Raw genomic sequence first — 21,265 nt, 5'->3', positions numbered from 1 at the left:
ATCATATAGAATCTATATATATATATATTTTTTTTTCAAGAAGATACTGTATATATATAAAAAAAAATACTAACATCTAATACCTACATTTTGTCGCCCATTATGATTATTTCTATAATTTATTATAGAAAAAAAAAAAAAAAACAAACAAACAAACAAAAAGAAGAATTAAATATTTCCTATAGAAAAATTCGAATCGTAATTATGCATTTGTTGCATCCTAATTTGTTTGTTGTTGTTCAAAAAAAGTAACGTGAATTTCTTTTGTTAATGTAAAATTGTTCTTTTTCTGGGTAATAATTTTAAAAGGAACTCTCACGTTTGGTACGAAGCTGTGCAGCTTCAGGACTCGGTGTCATGGCAGGATTATCATAAGCGTAATCTAATGTTGTATCCTCGCTAGGATGTCTCCTTGATAAGGGTGTACTAGTTGTATTAGGTGTACTATTGCTGTTTGAATTATCCTCCGAGGAAGATACGGTCGCACTTATCGTCGGCATTGTTAATTTCAAATTATTTTGATTATTGTTTGGATTATTATTTTTTACATTACCATTTTCAACGTCGTCCTGTACCTTGTTGTTGTTAGTTGCCTTCTGAAATTTCATCTTATTAATTATAAGTACCTTTTTCTGGTATATTTTTATTCATTATATTTTAATTATCTTTTCGTTTTTTTATTTGTAATTCAATTTTATTAGTTATTATTATTATTATTTATTTTTTTTTATAGAAATAATTTTTTACCAACCTTGACCCATTTTTTGGAGAAAACGTTACGTATCGCATTTCCAATTTTGTCGCATCTTATAAAAGTTTTGATTAGAAGAAATACAATGACCATAATTGCCAAACATGTTAACGTTAATGTAACGCTTAACAAAATACGTAGTCTGTCGACTTCTCCTGAAAAATATTCAAACTGTTACTTATCCGTTTGACGATAAAATATTATTTATAATTCATAAGAGAATTATTACACACACACACAAAATAACACACACACACACGAGGAAGTAAGTAAATTTTCACTTACGAAATCAACGAAGCGTTATGTGTTTTCTTTCAACGATTAACACGATTTCCCTTTATACTTTTGATAAGAAATTTATTTCATGACTTTCACGGTGTATAAAATTGACTACCATGTGTTTGTAAGTGAAAGCGATTTTTACTTAACTATAATATACATTGTTTTTAAATTATATAGTAACATAACAAGAGTGTATAATTTAATGTTACCCAGAAGAAAATGACAACACGTTATAACTATACCTTTCTCATTAACATAAATAAAATCTAGCGGTTACTAAAAAAACGTAATTTGAAGTTATGCTAATTTCTTGATACTGAATATGTTTCAGGTTCTATAATATAACTCAACATAATTAATTAAATGCATTAATTAAACACCCAATGTGTATTTATGTTCAATTATATGATTAATATTACAAATTTATATTATTTGAATTATTTGCAATGATAACAATCCCCACCATATATTAAATAAATCATTTCTTTAATTATTTCCAATAACGAGTGAATTGTTTTTTTTTTTAATGAATTTGTAGCTTTAATAATTAATAAAAAATGATAAAGTTTCGAGAAGATGTTTGATTTCGATAAAATATAGTCATCTTCTAAAAGTCGTTGAAATCACCAGGACTCGGGACGAATTATATTCGTTGTTTTTTATTTGAAAGGTTGAAAGGATGACTCAACGATGAATTAGCATTCACCAGAGGTATAAACTTACCTCTTAGCTGATCGTACTGGTTCAGTTCCTCACGAAGTGCATACTGGTTTAGTTCTCATACGAAGGGCGTATCGTTGATCATAAATATATTCTGAAATATAAATTATATACATGGCCCGAAATTCATTTTGATCCATTTATTCTTCGGTTCTTTATTATTTTTTATTATTCATAAATATCAGTAATATTATTAGATTCATATATATATATATATATATATTTTATTTATACTAATATTCTGAATAAACCTAGTGGAAAATATAATTGTACAAAAACAAAAGTACACATTGTTTTAACAATATTACATTTTCAATTGTATTTTATATTTTAATTTGGAATTGTATTGTACATTTTAATTTGGAATTGTATTGTACATTTTAATTTGGAATAGTATTGTACATTTTAATTTGGAATTGTATATTACATTAAAATTTTGAAATGTAAGTTGCATTTTTCATTGCAATTTTCAAACAATACGTTAGTGCAAAAATGTAATTCAACATTAAAAGTATAACATTACAATTTGATATTTTATTATTATGATGTAATATAAACGGATGATAGATATCAAACTAGTATTTTACATATCTTAATAACACATAGATAAAAAAAATATATATGAAAAATATTTATGAAAGAAATAAATGAACAGGATGAAATTAAACGATCAACTACCACAAGTGAAGTTATTCAATCCCTAAGAAAAAGATCTAACATTCTCACCCTGTCACGTTTCTTGATAAAACATTATGATTGATCACCGAGTATCCAAAAACATTGATCTCAAAAGAAGAATAGAAAAAGTTATGTTCTATAACTTCTTGATCGAAAGAAAGAAAGAAAGAAAGAAAGAAAGACAGAAAATCTATTCAGGTTTCCTACCTGCAACGTCATCCATAGAACAAGCACCATTAATGAATAGAAAAATGATCGAAAAAATTCACTAGAAACGATCTTTACAATGTTACAACGATACTAATCAAAGAAATGATGAATAGATGATGAACTTTTCAAAAAAAAAAAAAAAAAAAAAAAAACAGAAAAATAATAATGAAATAAACAAATAGAAAAAAAAAACAAAAATGTTGAATTGAATGATTGAAATTAATTGAAAATTCACAATTTGTACAATTTTTCTACATCAGACTTATGGAGTTTATTACCTGATGATAGAATATCAAAGGAGAACAAAAAAAAAATGGCGTCAGTTGTTTAAATGCGCAAGCGTATGATGTTTAGAGACATACAGTTCGACTTTAAGTTGCTTCCTAGCAACCTGCTTGCAAACAAAACGTTAGAGACGGTCGTTACCTTATTCAAGTTACTTGAGTAAAAGGAAGGAAGGCATCGACCGGATCGACCAACCGTTCACTATGTTTCGCGTGAGGAACGCGATGACTATAACCAAGTGAAGAGGAATGAAGAGGAATGAAGAGGAATGAAGGAGGAAGAGAATGAGGTGGTGGAAGTAGAGAAATTACTTGGGAAAATCCTGATTTTCTTATTCCTACAAAACATATTATACACGATTGTACGATTGTACGATTTTTTGCAAAGTTCTATTGATTTAAATAATACTTTCAAAGATAATACTTTATTACATTTAATTTTATATAAAATATTAAATTTTTTATATAATTAAAATTATATATATATATATTTTTTTAAATTAATTTATATAATATAAAATTTAAATTTTTTATATAATAATATTTAAAAAAAAATATTACCTAAATACCTTCAAATACCTTCAAAGATACTACTTTTATAAATTTAATTTTATATAATAATATTAAAAAAAAATAAAAAATACTACCTAAATACCTTCAAATAACTTCAAAGATATTACTTTTATAAATTTAATTTTATATAATAATATTAAAAAAAAATAAAAATACTACCTAAATACCTTCAAATAACTTCAAAGATACTACTTTTATAAATTTAATTTTATATAATAATATTTAAAAAAAAAAAAAAAGAAAATATTAAAAAATATAATTGAAGTATTATCCAATAGAAAAAACGTCAACATAATTAAAATTCGATAATAATATATTTTTAAATAAATAATTATAAATATATATGAGATATGTTTGAGAATGGGTAAGAATATTCTGAATAATTCTGAATAATTCAATACATGGTTGGTTGGTTGGTTGGTTTTGTTGGTTTTGTTGGTTTGATTGGTTGATTACTTGCTCGACAAGTCTTTCCTATCAAAGAATAAGAAAAATAGCTTAACGCGTAGTAGCATTTACAATAAGAATCGATTTGGAAGGTAGTTTGAGATAACGCCTAATACCTTATAGTATGTATCTAATAGTACATAGTATATAAAGTGACTCATTGGACTCGCGATTATTTCGTTCGTTATGTATAATATATCTATATATATATATACATAACGTACATATCTACACACTTATCTTTTTCTCTTCTAAACTGATGTAGAATGAAAAAGTAAACTAGGTCAACATTGGCATAATCGTTTAAACGTATTACTCAGGGTTCTTCTACTGTTCGTTATATGAAATTATCTTTGAAGTTTTGAAAAGTTAAACAACAAATTCTACGAGATGATTTAATTTTCAATTATTACAGTGTATAATTCTAGAAACTATTTACGTTTTTTTTTTTTTTAATGAAACTACGAATTTACAAATTTTTTTTCATTTTATTTAAACTTGAAAAACATTTACAACTGTTATTAATAATTATTGAATTATAATAAATTTATTTATTGTATATTTGAATTAAAATAATGTTTACTGAATTATAATAAATTTGTTTATTGTATATTTCAATGAAGATAATTTTTACTGAATTTATTATATATGTATTTAATAAATAATAATTATATTTTAATATTAATTATAATATATTTAATTGTTATATATAATATATTATATTATATATAATTATATTATATATATAATTAATATACTAATATATATATATATTAGTGTATTGTATTTTTATATATATATATATATATATATATATATATATATATATATATATATATATATATATATATATAATTAATAAATATAATTAATTGTTAAATATAATATTTAAATTATAATAAATTATAATAAAAATTGTAAAAATATAAATCTATCTAATTATCAAAAATATTATCAAAGTTAAACAATTTCTAATTAGTCTGACGAATAATGATAAAAAAATGTTTGATTAAGAAAATACATATGTATTTGCTGTATAGTAATTGGTAGTTACAAGATACCTGTTTGTGTTAATAGATTATGTCAACTTTATGTACGACACCTGACGTAATAATTCGTCCTCCATCACCTCATCCTTTCTATTTGTTCGTTTTTTTTCTTTTTTGAAAGTATCGAATATCTTTTAAAGATCAAATATTTCAATTTGAATTACCTTATGCTTAAAGGTACAAAAAAGGTACAAAGGGATTCTTCTTCTTGGATGTAGGAGAAGTCTCGATTGAAAAGAGAAAACGATCAACGTTAGAAAAAAACCTTTTTTTACCCTCTAGACTTTTGCCTTTGCGAACAAAAGAGGATGTTTTAGCTGTTAAAGGACAGGGCCGTATTTATGTTGATTTGAATTTCTTGCAATCTTTCAAAATATATCTTCGAAATGATATTAAAAAAAAAAAATAAAAAAATAAAAAGAATCATGGATAAAAATAAAGAAACAAAATGTAAAGAAAAAACGTATGAATTTGATTAACCACAAAAAAAAAAAAATCCCAGGTAAAAATGATAACAGGTATGTATATTATAAAATACGGTATATCAATCCGATTAACTGTAACCACAGTGAAGACAAACTTATTAAACAAATAAATAAATAATTATATAAAAAATCGACAAAAAATTAAACAAAAAAAAATACAAAATATGCAATAAATAATTAAATAAAAAATACAAATAAATGTATAAATTAAAACTGATTAAAATATATTTACTTTTAGGTGTGCACGCACGCATAATTGTGTTGGGTTTTAAAGAAGGTTTGGTAAAAGTATGAATGCGGTCCTGGCGTGGTCGAGAGGCAGAAAAAGGAAAAGGTGTACAAGAATAAAAATGAAAATGAAGATGAAGAGAAAGGTGGAGAGCAGAAGAAGAAGAAGAAGGAGGAGGAGGAGGAGGAGGAGGAGGAGGAGGGTGAGGTTCTTTGCAAAGACGCAACGAGAAGGAAACGTAATCGGAGGCAAGGTGTAACGCGAGATGTTGAATAAAAGAGGCCTAGCATGAAAGTGTGGTGATGGTTGGTGGGGTTCCTTCGGCTTGCTCCCACGAAACTCAATACATACAATTTTTAAATTACCTATATCATCCCTCTTCTTCTTCAAAAAAAAAAAAAAAAAAAAAATTGAATAGTTGTGGGTAAGAAGGGCAATTGAAAGAAATTTGTTTCAAGAAGGTGTCGATAATGTTAGCTTTTAATACTTAACAGATTCAAGGTTAATTTCAATCATTTTTTTACTGCACAATTTGAAAGAAAGAAAATCATATTTTTTATCTCTGACATAAAAACAATAAAAAAATAAAATAAAATATAATACATTAAAAAATATATATATATATTAAATAAATATATTAATATAAAAATATATTAAATAAATTATTAAAAATAATATGTTAAAAAAATATATTAAATACTCAAGTATTTATATATATATAATATATAAATATATTATAAATAAATATATAATAAATATATAATAAAATAAATATAAAATTTATTAAATATGTTATTTATCAAAACTTCATTCTCATTACCACATAAATTACATACTATCAACTTTATATTATTATTATTATTAAAATATATCTGAGATTAATTTATTTCAATAAAATTTTCTTTCTCTCAAAACTCAGATAGCAACCGACGAAATTGATGCGTTTCTTAGAACGAAGAAAGAAGAATGAAGGAGACTATTTTTTCTTTTCTTTTTGCTATTTGTCAAAAAAAAAAAAAAGGAAAAGAAAGGAGACTCTCCTCCCAAGTAGACGAAGATGCCAAAGAAGAAAAAAGAAAAAAAGAAAAAAAAGAAAAAGGAGGTATATAGAAGCCGGTGAGTCATCAAGCTGGTTCGTGGGAAGCCAACGGGGACGGTCAGGTGCAAAGTCAATGGACGCGGTCCTCTCGTCGAGAGTATAGGACGTATATATGCGTTCCGGTCAAGATTTGCGGAAAACAGGTATAGTAACTGGACAGGAATAAAAAATCATTTCTGTGTCATGCTACTGGACATCATATTTAAATATATTTACTATCTATTTTGCATTTTCTTTTTTTTATGTTCTTTCCTTTTCGTTATTTTTTTTTTTTTTTTTATGGTTCTCTAATTTTTTAGGTCATACGACGTTGTATTTTAATTGATTTATTTTCAATAGGATTACATCATTTTATCCTCACTTTTTATACACCACTTAGAGAATCATCATGCATAGTAATTTTGTTTTCCTATAGAATTGATTTGTTACTTGGATGTTAAATTAATTTTTTTTTTTTTTCATAGATTGGATCTTTTTATAATTCTACAGTCATCTTTCTCGACTTATTCTTATTGGTTTTTTTTTTTTTTTTTTTAAATTTTAAATGATAAAACACTCACGTTTATCGATTCTCATATATACAAACGAATAATATCGAAAATGATAGTTCACTGCTATTATATTTCATATCGTATGTATATAATGCACGGAAATATGATCGAACATAACAAGTAATTGCGACACGAACTAAAGAATAAGAAATACATTTCTTGATCATCATTGAAAATAAAGTTTGTTCAGTTTGTTAAAAAAAGATCAAATTTATCATCGATTATCTCTCTTGAAATTTGTACAAATACAAATAATTCTTAATTTCATTTAAAAAAAAAAACAACCAAAAATTGATTGGATTGAATCAATAGTGTTTTTAACTAATTTAAACTAAAAACAAAACCAGATACGACATATTTTCAAATTAATGGAGGTAAATGATGTTAATAATTAATTAAAATTCGTCATACATAAATCAACATTTACAAATACAAAAAAGAAAAAGAAAAATAATGTTGATGTTCTCGAATATCACTTGATCAAACAACATTCGCGACACGATCGCGAATTTAATTCTTATTTGTTTTATTTTACGTGCGCGCATTAATAAAAAGGATTAAAAAAACAAGAAAAAACTACAAAAATAATTATTTTACAGATAAAAAAAAAAACAAAACAAAATGATTATCAAAGTTCGCATAAAATTAGAATTAAAACTAATACATGATACACGATATATTTCACAGAACACAATTTATTAAGTGCATGTGTACTATCATTACTCATGAGGTAGTAAATTCATCTTGAACCATGGTAAACTGGTTTTTCATTCATAAAACCAGTGGTACGGAGGAAGAAAACATTGACGTTGTCGTCTTTTCTAGGAAATTATTGTAAGTAGTGTCGTAATCTCTTGTCTTACGTACGAAACGAGAATAACTAACTTGTTTCCTAAGCTTTAACTAACATATTCAAAAAAAAGTTTATCCTAAGTTAAATATTGAATAAAAATTATATATTTCTACTTGTACGAATGAATATTACAAAATATTTGAAAATGGAATTAAAACAAAATGTCATTCGTTAGTAATTATAACAATACCATTTTTTCAGAACTTTATTTAAATATAAAAAGAACAAAAAAAAAAATAGAAGAGTAATTTGTTTCTCAATTTGCAAACGTTAAGGAACGTGACTAAAATTTGTTTAGGACTTATTAAAAAGAGTCCTGTTAAAGTAGAATGTATTCCTAAAGAAGAAAAAAAAAAGAAACCCTGTATATCTTTGAATACTAGAACCTAAACGTCAAGTTTTTTTTTCCTCTCCGATTTTCTCCATAGAACAGGTCTCTAAGGGTAATATTTATCCGACAGAAGAGAAGAGAAGAGAAGAGAAGGGAAAGAATCCCATCATATCCCTTTTAAAAGGGCCACCTATATATTTCGTTAGAATTTTATCCAAAACCTGTGCAGGAATACACTCAAAGTTTCCTCTCAAGAGAAAAGAAAAGAAGTCTTAGTAAAAAGGTAAAAAAAAAAATAAAAAGGAAAAAGATGAAGAAGAAGATAGAAAAATGCATTAGAAACTTTGACAAGAAGAAAATGTATGATCCGTTTCAAAAAGAACCCTCTAATAACTACCAGTCGTATTCTAACCGATTTTATAGTAAAATTTCAGGTAGATTTTTTAGAATATATAACAAAAAAAAAAAAAAAAAGAAAAAGAAAGAAACCCATCTTCTTCTTACCTTGACAATCTCTCCGACAATCTTCAGGTTGATGATTACGATCGTCTGGATTACAAATGGTCGAACATGGTCTGCATAAAGTATCGACTGCACTACAATATTCTAAACTTGTGCAATACAATGTGCCACATTTTGTGGCATTTAAATTTAAACCAATTGCCACTGAACTCAATGTACACAGTCCAAAAATAATTATTGTTGATAAGTGAGACATGATTTTTATTTTTTTTTTGTGTGTCGTTCTTTCTATTAGATACCTTTTTCTTTTCTCTTTAAAGATTCTCTATAATTTGATTTTTTTTTTTTTATTTAAAAATTACGGTGGTTGGCTAACAATAAGAATGTTAGAATTTCTATGACGATCTTTGAATCGTTCTGTCTCACTATCGATCTTGGTAAAGTCGACACTCGACATTATGGGTCTCGTTTCATGCTCGAACGAGTATTTCTCATGGTCATTTTAGATGTCTTTTAACGGTAACAACAACGGAATCTTTCCAGGAGGGTCCATGGACCTATTGACGGATGCTGGAAAGAAAATGTTCTCATTCGCATGAACGAACTAACGGAACTCGTCTAATATTGATCCAGTCTTAAAAGATTATCATCGGTTGCCATTTATTCAAGGGTTTTTATATGTATTATAATTTTTATATTATTTTCTTTTGAATCAAATAAATTATTAACACTTTAACGGCTGCCCACGTACGTCATCTGGGGCCTGGTAATATTTTTTTCAAGAATTAATTTGAAAAAAAAAAAAAAAAAAACTTTATTGTCATTCACGAAAAAATTAACATAAAACAAAAAACAACAAATTTAATTAAATAAAATAACGGCCAATGTTCTGGCTATCATACACGTGTTGTGTGAAAACTGCCATTAAAGTGTTCATTATAAATTTCTATGGTTAAATCATTTTTTAATTAATATTTTTTCAAATGTACTGTAAACTTATTTTTTGTTTTTCTTTTTTTTTATATATTACAATATATCAATATGTTAATGCAATTAAAGATTTGTTTTTGTTAAAATATGTAATCAATTTAATTCTCGATGATTGTAATTAATTGTTGAATATTTTTTTGTACCATAATTTTCTCATCAATTTTTTTTTTATCATGAACAACGACGATTTATGCAGTTACGTTTAATATATGTGTATATTCATACGTATTGTATATTTTATATTATATCAACAACGCTTGAATTAACAAACAGCGTATATTTGTTCATAATTGACACGCGAATGACTCACACTTGAACAACGTCGAAAAAAAGAAAAAAAAATCTAACTTTATCTTTATCTTCTCTTTTTTTTCTTTTTTCAAATTCCATTACGAAATAAGACGAGAAATTGAACGAGACTAAAGTAATCGATTTTGAATCATCGTTAATCAAGGACAGATATATCGAACAGAAAATCAAATAAGAATATTATTGAAATTAATAAAAAGAAGATTTTGAAATTCAATCTTTTTTTGCAAACCAAGATGATCATATCTTTTTACTAAATTATACATACAAAAAAAAAAGCATTAATTTGGAGCTAAAAATATTTCATGAATCAATCATTTTAAAAACTATTTTAAATTAATAATAAATTAACAAAACAAAACAAAAAATAATATAATTGGTCATACAAAAACTCGAAATATTTTTTCACATATTTTTCTCTTAGAACATTACAAATAAGTCGAATAAAAAAATTAAAACATTAGCATAAGATTTAAAAAGGTAAAGGTAGATTAAAAATCGATTATTTCTCGTTTAAATTAAACAATTTTAAAATGGGACTGTACACCTAACATGATTGTACATTTCCAACGGTATAAATGTAGCCATACACACGTGTAAAGAGTGTCGTTTAAATACACATACACGTATATACATATGTATATACGTGTTATGCGTCCAACGACGAAAACGTAAATTCATCAGAAACGAAGGACGAAAATTAAAAGAATTAAACGGAAGTTGAGTTTCCAACAGATCTCGTATGATTGGCATGAATGATTATAGCATGAGCGTGCAAGTGTAGTGGTAGTACACATATCGATTACGCAACGATTCGTAATTTTGTGTTTAAGTTACGATAAGAGTTATTCCTTTTTTTTTTTTGGGAATTTATTTTTTACCAAACGAATTTTCGACGATGTTTAAAAAAAAAAACTTGCAAATCGACCTATCGTTTTGTTTGGATTTTTTTTTCTTTTTTTATGACAGGAAATTCCGTATAATTTAGATGGAAGATAACATTGTATCTTTCTTGTATACGATATAAGAGAGAGAAAAAACTAATTGTAAGAAAATAAGCTCATTTACAAGGAATAGAATGTGATGTGTGAACGGAACACGGTGTAACTCGTGCAAAACCGTGTTTCAAATGAGAATGATAACAAAAAACTCGTTCATTATCTATCAGACCGTTTCTACGTTTAACCGAGAGACAAAGCACCAGACATGTGGTAAACGGGAACGACGATGTTAGTGACGCTCGTGTAATATCGAAAATTAATCTTCCATTTTTTTTCTACGACTTTATGTGTTATCATTGACGTACGGAATTCTCTTAACGACGAATTGTTCTTCTAATTTCATTTATTTTTAAACAACTATCAAAATACTTTTTTCAATAGATTATTTATTGATTAAATTCATTCTATAGATTTTATTATAACAAAGTCAACAAGAATTTATTATACTCATTTAAGAAAAATTGTTTAACACGTCAGCCATTGGTGACTGACACTAGACTTTCCATTTAGGCCGTGTCAATCACCAGTGACTGACACATTTAACTATTTTGCAATACAAAGTAAAAAAACTCTGTGGTCTGACGGGAATTTCCCTAAGAATTCGCGTGACGTTCAATGTCGTATAATAATTTCAACTATTTAAAAATATATTTCAATTAAATTATAATAATATTACAAAATATGAAAATATTTGTGAAATATACAATACTCAATTAGATTTTGATTAGGTTATATTAGTTAGTTAGCATACTCGCGTTACGTCGTACTAACATTGTCAAGAAGTTGGAATGTGTGTTTTGTACCTGGCACCACGAGATGTAACGGTGTGCAACGTGCACGTTAGCACGAGTACAACGTGCACACGTTCGACATATATATATATATGTAGAGAGAATAAAAAGAAAAAAAAAAAAGAAAAAATATCTATAGTTATCGTTAGGAACTCAACTCTCTAATGACCGGAAACCGAGTATGCGTGCTCGTGCACGCGAGTATCGTCCGGCCATTCGTTCTGTCTGTTTCTACACACATTTACCCTATGTATCTTTATTTTCTATCTTTGTTAACGTTCTATGTATGTTTGTGTAAAGTTAGAATACGTCTGAGAAAAACCACGATGTGATTTTTCTCATTCTCCTATTATTATTATTTTTTTTCCTTTTATACACGGATATTCCTTCAGATCTTAGTAAAATCATTTGCGAAATGATAGCAAAATGATGTAATTGGTTTATGATTTTTGTTGGATATTCAAACGATATTATTTCTGAATTTGTTTGTTTTTTTGTTTTGAAATGATCTTCAAACAATTTTCTAAACAATTTACTTCTGAATGATTCTGATGGTTTTCGATCAAATCTTCAAGTTAATTTTATTACATCGTTTTTTTTTTAATCTTCATTTTACGAAAATAATCGAATAAATTCAATGTTTTTCTTTGTCTTGAATATATTATCAAAGAAATCAATAATACGTTTAATTTATTCGATATTATTTTCAAATGATATTGAACTAAACGAAATCTTTTTGAATTTGATCGTCTGTTCCGATTTGCAGTTCAAGAAACAAGTTTGTTCGATATCGAAAGGAGGAGATTGGTTTGAAGTCAGAAGGCGTAGGTAGGCGCACGAGCGGTGAAACGCCAAAGGAATGTTGTCCAACTGGTTTCGAACGTTTTGTAAGTTCGAGAGAGAAAATTGAAGAAGAAGAAGAAGAAGAAGAAGAACTAGCAAGAAGAAGAGTTTGTTACGTAGGGTACCGTGTTGCTATTCATCTACGTAAATAACTATTTTTATATATATATGCATATATAAACATACTAAAACATTTCTAGTTAAATGTCACGAGTTTTTAAATTATTACCAACAAAATTCATAAAACAATTATATAGTTTTACTTGTTATTTCTATTTAATTACGTATGTGAATAAATGACGTTTAAAAAAAAAACAAAAAAATTGTTTAATCGTACATTTTACTTAGTTGACGTTATCGATTGACTCACACGTTAATTAACAATAAATTATTTGTTTGTCATAGTAAAGTAATTGATTGTTCTTTACTTATTGTAATAAAATAATTTGAATGATTTATTGACTATCAAAATTAATTAAAAAAAAAAAATATAAATATATATATAAAAAAGTAATCAGTTATTTAAATATAATTAAATATTTCTATGCACATAATCCCCTTAACATATGGCAACCGAGAATTTTCTTTCTTTCTCTCTCTCTCTCTCTCTCTCTCTCTCTCTCTCTGTCTGTCTCTTTTTCTTTCCACCTATTTCAAAAGAATCTATAGTGTGTACAATCCGGATGACATCGTCTTGTAGAAAGTTGCGTTCCATTAGTATAGTCCGGTCACCCACGCGTTATTTTACGTGTGCTTTCGCCGTGAAAAAAAATGGCGCGCTTTTTAAAACTATCAAACAATGTCCTTGAATGCAAAATAATCCTTTCCAACTTATTCCCAATTTTTTCAATCACCATAATTACGCGAATATACTAGTATCGATTAAACAAATAAAAAATAAAAGGTGTAACAAATGAATTAGTTTGCACATTAAAGTTCAAAGTTCAACGTCAGCCAAAAGGGAGACACATTGCTAGATTAAATGAAGTGAAAGAGTGTGAGAGAGAAAGAGAGATAGATAGTAGAAGTGCTGCTTGATCCACGCATCGAAATCTTCGAGAATCGTACTTTTTTTTATCAACATGGCGGATCATTGATTCCCAACACAGACAATTTCCATTTCACAATATATTATTTCGATTTTAAATATAAATATAAAAAAAAACAAAACGTTTTCTTATTTCTTATTCGTAGATCACATTATTTAATTTAATATGATAAATTACAATAATACTTACTAATATAATATAAATAAACAAATGTTATTTTTTATTTATATATATATCCTTTTATAAAGGAATTTTATACATAATCACGATCACGACCACACACTGGTGCACAATGATAAAAATTAAATAAAAAATAGACTAATGAGAATAATCAAAAATGTCAAATTAATAAATTGAAAAGAAAAAAAAATAGGTGAATGCACACGTTAATTTTGAAAAACACGACAAACGAAGAAGACTATTTTTCAAGACACCTGCTACGATATCGACTTCCTGCGCTCGACTGTCGATCGTAAAGAGGAGAACCTAATGGCAAGTCCTCGAGTTCTTCGATCCCCACCTCGGAAAGTCAGCTCGACCACAACACTTCTCTCTCTCTCTCTTTCTCTCTCTCTTTTTCTACGACCAGTTGTTTGTTCCCCGGTGTGCAGAAGAGCACCTGTCCCCTACCACCAACAGCCCTACTCATTTCTTTCTTCTTCCCTCACTCTATAATTCTCTCTCTCTCTCTCTCTTCTTTCGTTTTAGCCTAATCACCCCCACCATGTTACACGCTCGTTACTTGACGTTTACCTGTTGCCAACCTGCGCGCGCAAGTTCGCGGTTTTCCACGTTTCTTTTAACTCATTTACGAACGAGTTGTTGTTTCAATAGTTTTTGCTAATTTTTAGTTATTATACGATAAGTGAATTTGTAGTTACACGGTCTTTTTTTTATTACTTTATGGTTAATTGTTAATATTTTGATTGATAATCAAATAAAATATTATGTACTATACCATTAAAGATGCGACGAAATAGAAAATCAAAGGTAGATCTGTTGAAAGTGTAGAGCTGAAACAGATACTAAATAACAGTCAACATTTTGCTAATAAAAATATTCAAAATAATTATATTTTATATTTTATATTTGTGTGTGCCTTCAGAAATGCATTTATACATATATTTTGAAAATAACATTTAAAGATGTTCAAATAGAAGAAAAGTAGAAAGGTTTGATGATAAATCCAACGATGATCACCTGTAACAAAAAGAAAACTATATTAATTATAGAATCAAGTGAGATACAATAGCCTGACATATAAATCGTCCAATTCGCAGATGCACTTTTCAAATTGAATTCTCTATTTATTTTTATCTAATTTCTATTTAAAATTGCAATAAAATGGAATTTAAACGAGTGATTTTACATTTACAAAAAATAAAACAAAAATAAAAAAGTAAAAGTACAAATATTAAGTTACTAGAGAAAATAATATCTATTAATTATTATAACTAATACTTTTAAACTGCATTATATAGAAAAGAAAAAATTACAAATTTAATCAAATGCGATCAAAGTGAAAAATCTTAAAGACAAAAAAAAAGAGAGATTACTTTAATATTAAAAAAACGATAATTAGGTTTCAAAATGTAATAAAAAGGAAATTTAAATATTTTGACTCGAACTAACTAAACACATATGCATCTTTTAGACGATATAGACACGTATTTGGTGTCCCAAGGAGATGGAATGATCCATCATCTCCAATTACAACTAGAAATTAATGACGAGCAAAAAAGTAAAACAATAAAATATAAAATATGACTAAAGAGCCATTCTCTAAAGGTTCAAACTTGCTGTTGAACCTTTGAAAATAACTCAATAGCCTGTAGTTGCCCTCTTCAGCCACAATTAAGTGGGGGCCTCTTCGGCATTAAGCCTCTTCTTTCTTCATTCCATGAAAACTGCATTTGGACATTTCCTACGTGCGAGCAAGATAAGATCTTTCATACTAATTTTGCAAATGAACTTGTATTTTGTTATGATTCTAATTCTCAATTATTACAAAATTAATTTACATTTCGCGTTTATTTTTCTAGCTCGTGGACCATCAATGAATTTAGAGTTCATTGACCATACACGAGCACATTTAAACGAATGTCCAAGCAGATAATGATTTCCCTCGATGACCTAATAACACTTCGCACTTTTAACGTCGAGTAATAAAATGGAATTGAAATAAAAAGTGCAACAAATGTAATGCATTTTCTTGCAATACCTTTATTTCATTAATTCGTTATTTTTAATTATATCAATATTTCTAGCTGTAGGACGAAATCGCGATAGTGCGAAGTGCTAATCCTGAAATACTTAAAACTAAGTATCAAATGCATCAAAGAATTTGCGAATTTGATTCGACTTTATCTCGTTCGAGATAAAATCAAAGTATAAATGAGTCTTTCAAATGGTTGCAAATACCTTTGAATCATGATACATTATAAAGATCACAAAATAGTTACAAAATAAATTAACAAATCAAGCATAATATAGAATGAGATGATCAAATTTTGTAACAATTCTGTATAAACCAGGAGGCGGAATTTCCACTCCGGAGTGGAAGCAAGAAGTCTAATGCCTTTCCTGGATCCTACCTACTTAAAATTAAAGTTTTCACATTCATTCAGAGAAGTATGCTACCTGCCTGCCTATTACCCATATTTTTACCCGTTTCAAGAAAAACCATACATACCCACCCACTCACTCCACGGTTCTCTCACATACCACCAGGGTGCAAAAGCCTAAACTAGAGAGCATGCCCCGGGGCACCTCCGACACCCTAGTTCAACCACGTTTTCTAAACTTATATGCTAATGGGTATACGTACGTTTTGCTGTAATCGTCTGCCAAGGCTAGTGATTATTGCATAAATAACTAAAGCAAAAATACAAGTATACACTAGTATATATGCATACTAGTTATATACAAGTATATCAAAGTTTCCACAAATAAATGCAGTAACTCTACTATTCAAAACGGTTATCGAAAAAATTAGAAATATTTAATATAAATTTAAGGAAAAAGAAACGCGTATTTTTCACATCACACGTGATATGTAGAAGTAGTGCTTTGAGTATTTAATGATGTATTAAATGAATAAAAACTATCGCGAAACGATGTACAATACACACTACCTAATACGCACACACAGGTGTAAAATACATCGTGCAATCACTAGCACAATAACAGCCGCCAATAGGGGAAAAAACTAAAACTAAACCCACGCTAACTGTTTCTCACCCATACGTATAACACCTGGGCACACGCATAAATGAGAACGCAGAAAGTATGGGGGAGAAACGGGGAATTAGTATATTAGAAGCTGAAAAGCCTGATCTAAAAAAAAACATAATTAACACATATAAATATATCACAAAAGATTTTAATAAAAATTCATCTAAACGGGCTAAGGACTCTACAAGTCATTTGGTGAATAATGACTTAAACAAGCGAATGAAAAAAAAAGTTACCCCATAGGAAACAGTTAGAGTTTCGAGGTAAGGATGTATTAAAAGACTCTACGGTGATGATGGATATTTTTTGCAAACCTCGGACGATTCTTTCATTAAATGGCTGTTCTAATGAAAGAACTGGGCTTTGAGCCACCACTTAATTGCCAGAATCTATCCGTTCGCGAATTTAGTTTGTCTTCTTGCTCATTTATTTAAAATATCAAAGTATTGATATATCAAAATTAATCTCGATTAGAAAAACTATGTACGAAGCAATGCATGTAAGACATTTATTACATGCTTTCCAGGATGAAAACGAATAAATTAATGCTCTATTTCATCACTACTGACCATGAACAAAACACATAATAAAAAAAGAGAGTTCATTTATTAATTGCATTATTAATTAAATGAATTTAACCGATGAGACAAGAAAACCTATCCTGAACTAATAATAAAACATACAATAAAATATACAATTTTCATGAGTAACTCCTAAAAAGGAATTACTCATGTGCTCGTCAATAATTTATTTAAATAATTACAACCAGTAACTCGTGCCGATTTGGACCTTTCATCCTCGGCATGATTGAGCACTGGAGGGACTTTAAGTAAAAACTCGCGGTTTAAGAAGTTCTGCGATGGCTCCAAAACACTCCTACTTCACAGCAAATATTATAGTCTAACGATGGAAGACGATACTCGATTTGCCATGGGAGAAAATCCATCGAAGATCCACCAAAAATCCATCGAAGATCCATCAAAAATCCATCGAAGAATTCATCCAACATCTTTGAAAGGAAGAGAATCCATGGTTATTTCTGTAAAATAAAATAGAACAAAACGATAAGTTATTTGGAATATAATTTAAAATCATATAAAATAAAATCGAATAAAATGTAAATACAAATGAATACTTACGATGCATTTTAAGAAGATGCAGCTCTATTGCACCATGGTAATGCACCTCGCGTGAATCTAAAAACGCGGTATAAACGAAAATAAGAAACTATAGATGAGTTTCTTATCGCGAAACCGATATTTTATTATACGACGAACAACACTGACTCTAATTCGCGTTTGATTTTAACTTATTACTCGCCCGATCACTGATTCTAAACTGCACTAATTTAAAGACTGCATTGCTCGCAGTCAAATGCAAGAACAAAAATTTCACTCCCGGTCACTTCACATGGGCCATTCGTGCACGATTGCAATCTGAAACTGAAATAAAAAACAATACTATTAATATCATTACTATTACAGAAAATCATTAAAATTTTTGAAGAATTATTTAATACAAAAATATACTTACTTTAAATCTTTATTGATGAATGCACAATAGATCTCCTATCCTTAGGAGGACGATGACAATGCACAAAGAATGACTATAAAACTGCATTACATGCAGTTAATTCATTTAACACTAGATTTATGGACTGAGCAAATGTGATTCATTTCAAACTTTTTTGTTACATATATATTAAATAGAAATATTTTAATTAATTGTAATTTAATAAAATTTAAATTTAATTAAAATTTTAAAGTAGAATATTTTTTTTAAATACATGTTAATTTTTAATACTGTAATGAAATATATATTAATATTAATTCCCCTCCTCTATGCACTTTTTCATTCAAACAATGTTTGTAAATTTTTTAAAAAATATTGAACAAAACAATAGTGAAAAAATCTAGTGTTAAACGAATTACTAAATGAATTTAATTAATAAAATGTGAATACCATTCCAACGATGATCTAAAACACAAATAAAAACAAGATTATATAAATCTTTGTTATATAAAAATTACTATAATTATTGAAAAAATGTTTCATATAAAAATTGACTTACGTTTTTTCTTCATTGATGAATGCACGATGGGTCTCCTACCCTTAGGATGACGATGAGCACACTTTTAAACCAAATAAAAGAAACTTGCGAGTTTCTTAACCGAGCAAACGAAACTTTAACATGCGACGATCAACACTGAATCTACTTGTCGACTTTTTTATATTTTATTTTAACACGATGCAACACACGAGTATTTCATTGCCTGCACGCACGATTGCAATGTTCTGAAACAGAAAAAGAAAAAGAACAATTAATGTCATTGTCGTAATAAAAACCTATTGAAATTATCATAGAAATGTTTGATAGTAAAATATACTTACTTTTAGTCTTCGTTGATGATTGCAGGATGGGTATCCTACCCTTAGGATGACGATGTATAAAATAAAATGAAATAAAAAGTCTGAAAAAGCTGAAACATACTAAAGATTATATTACAATATTTCCTGTCAATCATTTCTGAAGGCAGAACACACACGTTATAAGATACTATATCATAAAGAATCAATGTTAAATATAATTCAATAAAGAGTGTAACCTAAAAAGTAAATCGTTTTTTATACCATTCAATCTAATAAAAATCTTTTTAAAGTATTAAAATTGACACGATAAGGTTAGAATTAAAATTATTCAATAATTTACTGTGTGTAGTTACTTTTGACGATCTTAACATGTCAAAAGACGAAAGGGGAAAGAGATACATTACTACGTTTAACCTTGGTAGTGCCGAACTCTCGGTGCTCGGGGGTACTCGGGTGCTCGGGGGTACTCGGGTGCTCGGAAGTACTCGGGTATTCGATGCTCGGTGCTCGGTACTCTGTTGTTTTCTTTTGTTTTCAACTGTTTCTTTTTTATTTTCATCTCGAGAATTTCCTAGAAATTTATGAATACATTTGACTACCTGGAAGTCGAATGTTTGTATACTTTTTCTTTCTTTCTCGTTTTCTCTTTCTGCTTTAAAATAAAGTGATAGATTTACCTCGATAGTTTAGTCATTACTCCGATGAAAAAGGAAGCACGATTCTTAGATTGAGTATATGTATTCGTATTGGATTCTCCCAACGCTTGGAAAACTAAAATAAGTAAGAAATAAAATTACATTAGTACAATATAAAGAAAATCAAATATATGAGTGTACGTATACGAGTTACCTATACTTATGTATATATGCCTATATATATATATGTGTATGTGACAGAAATCAAATTTAATACGATATACGATTTTTGAATACGTAATTATAAAAAATAATTAATTGGAACATTATTAGAGATGATAAAAAGTATTGATACCATGAGAAAAAGATAAAAATTAGACGAAATATTATAAGTTAGCCTTGGTGAGATATGGCGGGAAACCGAGAAATGTCGGACAATTATATTTTCACGGATATCTTTCGAAATTTGTATTTTTCAGTTTTGAAAACACTCACGTATAAAAATCATGCTTTTAGTTATCATTTAATATATAATTTAAAGGTTTAAACGTTAGAAAAAATCTTTTAATTACCTGATATCAACGGACGACCAAATCTGCTGCAACTACTATAGATGACAAATTCAAAATGGTGGTCACTTCTCCTTCGCGGTACGTTGGTGATAGATTGCTGACGTTTCATTGGTTAATTAGCTGATTTGTTATTTCGGACTTGAAATGACCAATCATAAGATTCATCACGCACACAAGCTTAACCACCACACGTACGTATAACTCGTTTTTCTCCTAGAACAACTTTAAATTCCACATAATATAATTTATTTATAAACAATATTTTAACAATAATGAATAAAAATAAAGATAATGTTAACACTGTGAAAACTTTATCGAATCGTATAGAAGAACACAACCGTACAAAAGAGAATCGTCCGTTTATATAGAAATGCATAAAACAATTGATATCTTTCTCTCAGGCATGCCACCATAAATTATATCGATAAATAAAAAATTCGCGGGAATGATCTGCATTATCGATTAAT

The 21,265-nt window shown here is 27.9% G+C and overlaps 1 protein-coding gene across 1 annotated transcript; it reads right to left on the bottom strand.

Annotated features, from left to right (window-relative positions):
• Nucleotides 1–123: 123 nt before the first annotated feature.
• Nucleotides 124–14,534, bottom strand: LOC107065866 (uncharacterized). Its single transcript, XM_089175797.1, has 5 exons — nucleotides 14,177–14,534; nucleotides 9,047–9,574; nucleotides 1,801–1,847; nucleotides 752–922; nucleotides 124–596 (listed from the first exon to the last, which is right to left on the bottom strand). Exons 2-5 carry the CDS (start codon nucleotides 9,258–9,260, stop codon nucleotides 303–305), a joined length of 726 nt encoding a protein of 241 aa, XP_089031923.1. The 5' UTR covers nucleotides 9,261–9,574; nucleotides 14,177–14,534; the 3' UTR covers nucleotides 124–302.
• Between the last annotated feature and the right edge of the window lie 6,731 nt (nucleotides 14,535–21,265).

The sequence above is a fragment of the Polistes dominula genome, unplaced genomic scaffold, assembly GCF_049000335.1.
Source record: "Polistes dominula isolate Pdom_NZ unplaced genomic scaffold, Pdom_raw_medaka contig_19, whole genome shotgun sequence".
NCBI classification, from domain to species: domain Eukaryota; kingdom Metazoa; phylum Arthropoda; class Insecta; order Hymenoptera; family Vespidae; genus Polistes; species Polistes dominula.
Note: the sequence above shows the minus strand (reverse complement) of the source record. Positions and strands in the feature narration are given on the sequence as shown.